The sequence below is a fragment of the Leuciscus leuciscus genome (genome assembly GCF_965113295.1).
Source record: "Leuciscus leuciscus genome assembly, chromosome: 12".
In the NCBI taxonomy this organism is placed as follows: domain Eukaryota; kingdom Metazoa; phylum Chordata; class Actinopteri; order Cypriniformes; family Leuciscidae; genus Leuciscus; species Leuciscus leuciscus.
In genome coordinates this window covers 34,575,026-34,582,278 of record NC_138736.1, presented here as the reverse complement: position 1 = coordinate 34,582,278, position 7,253 = coordinate 34,575,026, and the positions used below count along the sequence as shown (strand labels likewise).

Sequence of the window (7,253 nt, the reverse complement as noted above, 5' to 3'; positions counted from 1 at the left end):
TGGACATAAAGAGGGCATAGCCAAGTCAAAAAAAAAAAAAAAAAGGTATCAAGCGCTATCACTTGGATAATAATGCATTTTAAAGAGCTTATTGTCAGTGAGAGGTTAGAGTTATCGGTCAGAGAGATTAGACACTTTACACAGCACTCGTCCCCCAAGGCTCTTCACACGCTTACACATTTATAAAGTCATGTTTTTTATTGGGGGATTGGGAGAGTTTCTTTAATCATTTATCACTGAAAGAAACCGAATATAGAAGATGACAAAATCGTAATACTAATATAAAAGGACAATGTAACGTGAGAATTCCCAAATTTCAGAAAGAAAAAACAAAAAAAACAAAAAAAAAAACAGTTGAAGCAAATGAAGAAAAAGTAATAATCCCTGGCTTTACAACAGCAGCAATCATTTCTTCATTTAAATGGGGTATATGTAAGAATTGTCATGCATTACTCGCTTTTGTATTGACAACGTGTGAACAACTAGTTACGAAACTTAAAAACCAAAACCTTCCCCCACTTCCTACCTAGGTTGTCTATGAAAGCCTGTAGACTTAGACTTAAAAAGTCCAAAGGATGTGAAGTTTACGTACACGCTCCGGAGAACCTCTCTACGTTCTATGACACATGAAATGAAAGCTTATATAATGTTCAGGATAATGCCAAAAGAGCTATTATGTACTGTCACGTCAATGTGTCATGCAAAGACAATTGATTCATTCAAACTATAGTCTCATATAGCCCAATCTATATAGTCCGACTCTATAATCTTAAATATACTGTATAAATTAAACTATCATAACAGTGTAATTATAATCACCTCATCTGTCATCTGTCAACATGATGCTAGTGATTGCAGAGCTGGTGCAAACATATCACATCACTATGATCAGATGTTTTCATAACTGCTGCTTTCTCATCGCAGTTATTTTTGTTGCATGTTTATTTTGATATTGAGAGGAACTATCTAATCTAAATCTAAACGTCGCTCTCAGCAATTTGGACGGCGTCTGGATGTTCATAAACAGTATATTCCTGTCACGATCCACACACAAAGGAACGGGAAAAGGAAAGATCCAAGTGCAGTAAAAGGTTTATTAGGGTAAATCCAAAATCATAGTCTTCCAGGCAGAGGTCAAAATCCAAATAATCAATCCAAGAAACAAGAACACAAACAGGAAATACAGGGAACAGAAGTGGCGTGATATTGGCAGGGTATATATATAACAAGAACTAACAATGAATAACAGGGAGCAGCTGGGTACAATGATGAGGGGGAACAGCTGAGTGCAATGAACAGTGATTGGTACAGACAGGGATTGTGGGGAATGCAGTTCATGAACAGGATGACACCGTGGAGACGAGGACCTCTAGAGGACACCAGTGATACACAAACAGACACTGTGACATAACCCCCCCTCAACGGAGCGGCTACCAGACGCTCCAAGACGTGACAACAGACAAAACAAGAGTCCAGGCGGGAGGTGGAATGGTGGAGGATCAGGGGGAGGGATGGAGGGCCAGGTCCATGAAGGGGAACAAGGACAAGGGTTGACGGCTTAGCCGACGGCCAGGGCAAAACAGACGACTCGTCAGACGGCCAGGGCGGAGACGACCCTTCAGGCGGCCAGGGCAGAGCAGACAGTCCATCAGGCGGCCAGGGCGGAGACGACCCTTCAGGTGGCCATGGTGGAGACGACTTCTCGGGCGGCCACGGCGGATACTTCCACTCGGGCGGCCACGGAGGATACTTCCACTCAGGCGGCCAGGGCGGAGCAGACAGTCCATCGGGCGGCCAGGGCGGAGACGACACTTCGGGCAGCCATGGTGAAGAGGAGACCCCTCGGGCGGCCATGGCACATGGCACGGAACAGGAACAGGCTCGGCGGCGGCCATCTTATCCGAAGACACAGGCTCGGCAGGCGTGACGTGAACAGGCTTGGCGGCGGCCATCTTGTCCGAAGACACAGGCTCGGCAGGCGTGACGTGAACAGGCTCGGCGGCGGCCATCTTGTCGGAAGACACTGGCTCGGCAGGCGTGACGTGAACAGTCTCGGCAGCGACCATCTTGTCAGAAGACACAGGCTCGGCAGACGTGACGTGAACACTCTCGGCGGCGGCCATCTTGTCCGAAGACCCAGGCTCGGCAGGCGTGATATGAACAGGCTCGGCGGCGGCCATCTTGTCCGAAGACACAGGCTCGGCAGGCGTGACGTGAACAGGCTCGGCGGCGGCCATCTTGTCCGAAGACACAGGCTCAGGAACAGTCTCTGGATCGGCAGACGTCCTGTACTTCCTCCACGCCTGCAGTACCGCCACTGTATAAAAAAGGAAGACCACTCTCTTGGCCGTGGCAGGACTGATGGTGGGCGGCTCCGAGAGGATCTCAGGGATGACAGCGGGCTGCTCGGAGGGGACGGCCTCCGGGACGACAGCGGGATGCTCGGAGGGGACGGCCTCCGGGACAACAGCGGGATGCTCGGAGGGGACGGCCTCCGGGACAACAGCGGGCTGCTCGGACGGGACGGCCTCCGGGATGACAGCGGGCTGCTCGGAGGGGACGGCCTCCGGGCCATTGGGGAGGCAGGAGGTCTTCCTCCTCCTCCGCCTCCGGACCACCGGACTCGAGACCACCGAACCCGGGACCACCGGAACTGGGACCACCGGAACTGGGACCACCGGACTCGGGACCACCGGAACTGGAACCACCGGAACTGGAACCACCGGACTCGGGACCACCGGACTCGGGACCACCTGAGCAGGAACTACCGGAACCGGAGGACGCTCGGGGCTGAACCTCACCGGCCCATGGTCAGAGAATGACCGAACTGGAGAATGCTGTCGGTGCTCACCTCTAGTATCTCCTCCCCTACGTCCTCCACGAGTTCCCCTAAACTTGACCAGACGGGTTCCCCTAAAAGTCTCTCTGTCCCAGGTGGAAGGCTGCTCAGGGGACTTGACCGCCATGGCCTCCTCCGTCTGGCGTGCCCATAACGCCAGACACTGAAAGAGGTTCATTCGAGTGGACTGGCAGGGTATATATAACACACTAGACTGGCAGGGTATATATAACAAGAACTAACAATGAATAACAGGGAACAGCTGGGTACAATGATGACGGGGAACAGCTGAGTGCAATGAACAGTGATTGGTACAGACAGGGATTGTGGGGAATGCAGTTCATGAACAGGATGACACCGTGGAGACGAGGACCTCTAGAGGACACCAGTGATACACAAACAGACACTGTGACAATTCCTACAAAGGCATTTCTAATTTAATTTTACTTCAAAACAAAGAACGAAAAAGAACTTCGCCTTGAGTATATATTGGGGCCTTGAACCACCATCAGTCTCCTGTATGGTAAGTGTGCACAAGTGAGAATGAGAAATAAGTTGCTGGCTGCAGTTCACTTAACGAGTGTCACTAATAACAAGAGTTTCTGAATTCTACACGAAGCCCCAATCAATCAATCAATCAATCAATCAATCAAAAACTAGCGCTGTCAAATCGATTAATCGTGATTAATCGATTTGACAGCAGTAATAAAAACATTTGGATTATTGCAGAAAATAAGCTCTGTGACCAACAAAAGTTTGATTCACTTTTGAAGCCTAAATACAAATCACCAGAAGAGCTAAATGTAGGCTATAAATGAACTACACCACGGTCACAAGTCAGACTTCAACGTCACCATCACCGAGCGTCCAACAACTCATTCAGTTTTTATTTAAAAAACATTTTCCTTAAAAGTTTGAGTTAGAATAGTTTGGAAGAGCGTGATTATAAACGAGTAGATGAGTTTACCTGTTTGGCGTGATGACGTTTAATTCCCCCGATAACCTCTGTAGTCCATTTTATGTCATAGAATAAAACATGGAAATATCTTGAGCTTGTGTTAACCATAGACCTTAGTTTAGGCAAAACCCTATTGACTTTAGGAAGATGGAACCAGAAGTGCTAAAATGCTAACCTACAAAAATATGTGATGCCCCCAGAACTCTAGATAAATAAATAAATAAATAAATAAATAAATAAATAAATAAATGAGCAAATGTAATAATTATTTCATTCTAATTCTAATTCTAGTGTGCACACATACAGAGGTTCAGTTTCCACAGGTTCAGATCATACCAGGTGATCCATGAACCATGGTGCCCTTTAGGCTAGACACTAAACTGCATGTTCCCGCCTGTAAAATGTTCCCAGAGAGGAACCAGAGCCATTAACACACATTTACTGTAGGTGCAAAGGCTAACATCTCAATTTACATTCCGCTCAGATGGGGCTTGAGTTTAAAAATCACCTTTAATTAAGATCATCACAAAACAACGTCTTCACCGTTGTCTCCACGCTTGACACATTCCCTTTAAAAACTGTATGTTTGCCACAACCTTGTGACAGGAAAGGAAGAAGGACACAAGAAAGCTTTCAGGGACCCAGAGACCCTGACAACAGAGGACAGCCACTATCCAAATGCAGAGAGACAAGTGCAAAAATCCCATTCAGACTCATTAGGCTGTGACATGTCATGGTGCTAAGACTGTTAACGCTACTCGCCTGGCATATGAATTTTTCAGCTCGTGGCTGTTTTATTCATAGCGACGTGTGGCAGAGACATGTTCCTCTCAGACACCTGTGATTGAGGTAAGCCAGGGGTCATCACCCAGAAAACACACCGTTCTGCATTCTGCACCTGCATGATGTGTTTCAGTTTTCAATAAACAGATAAATCTTTAATTAAATGAAATGGGTGATGCTGGATTCCCTTTGTCTGTTTTTGTCAATGGGAATGTCGCTTGAAGTGCTGACTGTAGATTTGCGAGATTTAAAAAGGCATTTGGTTTTTGAAGAAACCACTCGCCCTAAAGCGTGTCACGCTATGCTATTTCAAAGCCACAATGCACTTTTTTTTTTTTTTGTGGATGCAAAACTGGGTAAAAAGTCTCGTAGAGACTTGAGCTTTTTTTACTTTGATCCAGGTGTGCGTTTCCCATACAACGATGTAACTTGCTGCTGAACTACCATAGTGCGATGCATTGTTAAAGAAATCAACTAGTCACGACCGTTTCGCGAAACCATACTGTCGTACATTTGACATTCAACCATGCTGGTTAATGATGTCATGCACATGGCGGAGTAATAACTTCTTTTAATGAATCCTTTAGAGATGTCATCACTTTCTGAAACCTGACAGTTCCATGAAGAGCCTTTAACGTCAATAGAACATTTTCATTGGACAAAAGGTTTTGTTTTTTTATAGTGGAAAATGGTTCTTTAGGTTATTAAAATGTTAATCACACTGAGAAAAAAATGGTTCTTTTAAGAACTGTTGAATGATTTTATACCGTCATTGTTTACTCTTAAGCTGTCCCAAAATCTCTCTAGAACCAGCCAAAAGACCAGCAAACTATTTTTAGGCAGGTTTATTTAGGAATTCTGTTGCATATTCTAAAAACACTCAGAACACATTAGCAACCACAAAAACACTTCAGCATCATGGTGTCAACTTCAGAAAACTAAAATAACCATAGAAGATCATACAATTTTCATAAGCATAAATAAATAAACTGCAACAACACTTTAAACTTAGCAAGATGTACTAACTTTGTTGATGCATGATACTTTGTGCCTCACATTTTGTACACGGACTCCTTCTCCAAGATCTCATTTGTATAGTCTATCTCCAGCCAATCTGTGTGTTTTGGAGACCACATGAGGACACTGGGATGTTATAGAAAGTGAAACACTGCTCTAAATAAAGCCTGGCTTTCTGCCGGCGAAGACGTTAGACAGATTTAGCTTTCAGTACTAATATGAAGGGCCCGGCTATGCAGAAATGATAGAGAGGAATGGTAATATAGCCTTTATGATTAGATAGGATCCCGAGGGAGGAGTCCAATGGTAGACGGACGAGAGATGTGCATTTACCTTGAACTGAAACACATTATTATTGATGAAATGACACTCCCCAGCACTCGATCTCTTGCCATCTCTCTCTCACACACATACAGTACTCACTGTTCATCGTTCTAAATTAAGCTAGTTTAAACAGAATTAGGACCTTCAACCTATATTTATTAATTGATCATACGATTATATCTAAATCAATTCACAACTGAAAAAAAAACAAAAACAAGTGATGTATCGTAAAGAAGATAACCATGTTGTAATATATGATTTCAAGAGTAAACCAAAATTATCTTTGCTTTATGATCAGAAATAACGGTAACACTTTTACAATAAGATCTCATTTGTTAACATTAGTTAATGTATTAAAGGGGTACTTCACTGCTGACAAAATGGGCTTTCAATAAAACTTGGCTGCCAATGCATTAGAAAGGCGAACATTTTTTATTTTATTTTTAAATCAGTGCTACCAGGCTAGAGAAATCAAAGAAAAAAGGCTGTTGCCTAGCCTTTTGCAGGTGTAAAACATTAGTAATCAGACAATAACAAGGAGATAATCATTAACCAACGAAACCGGAACTAAACAAAGTAGGCAAAACAGGAACTAACAGAGCAGAACAGCAAAATAGAAGTCCATAATAGTGACAATGTGATCATTATGTGATGTAATTATGTGATTAACAAACAATGGACAGCTGTATTTTTATTAACCTGTTAAGCTGCAACGCCACTTTTGAAAAATCCCCAGAAATGACATACCCAAACTGAAACAGATACAGTTCATGAACCCTTTGCACTAAAAGCACAAGTATGATCTCATTTGAAAGCTGACACCTGGTAGTTTATTGTAAATGTAGAATTAATTATTGTCATAATGAAAATATTTTTTTTAAATAGCTTCAAAGTTTTGTAAAGTTATTAGAAATGTATTTTTATGAAACATCTTCATGAAAATAAAATTGAAGTTGGCACTGTAGCAATCTAGAAATGCACTGCAGCTAAAGCCATATGTGTGACCATGTTATATTTAAAATCTGAAAATGATAAGTCTAAAACTCTGTATTTAGTTAAATGTTTTTCAAGATCATGTCAAATTACTTTATTTTGATTAGACTCTAAAAATGCTACTGATGTTTAGTCATCATCTAAGTCATCTATTCAGTCTATTGTCTCTATTGTTTTGTGGTGCAAACGAGCCCTATTCAGTCTCAGTCTCCCCATGAACACATTCACACCTCTCCAGCCTGGTTATGGCTCTAAATATGCATATCTTGTGTCTGCATTATAGTTACTAACGACTGGCTATTCACATGCTATTCATAGGGTTTCAATCCCTAATTTATT

The 7,253-nt window shown here is 43.0% G+C and overlaps 1 protein-coding gene across 1 annotated transcript; it reads right to left on the bottom strand.

Annotated features, from left to right (window-relative positions):
• Window positions 1–584: 584 nt before the first annotated feature.
• On the bottom strand, window positions 585–3,017 carry LOC309510691 (uncharacterized protein; the record flags this gene model as incomplete). The annotated part of the gene is made up of 4 exons (XM_082185563.1): window positions 585–617; window positions 1,238–1,369; window positions 1,860–2,653; window positions 2,729–3,017. The coding sequence occupies 4 exons, from the start codon at window positions 3,015–3,017 to the stop codon at window positions 585–587; spliced, it is 1,248 nt and encodes a 415-aa protein (XP_082041689.1).
• Between the last annotated feature and the right edge of the window lie 4,236 nt (window positions 3,018–7,253).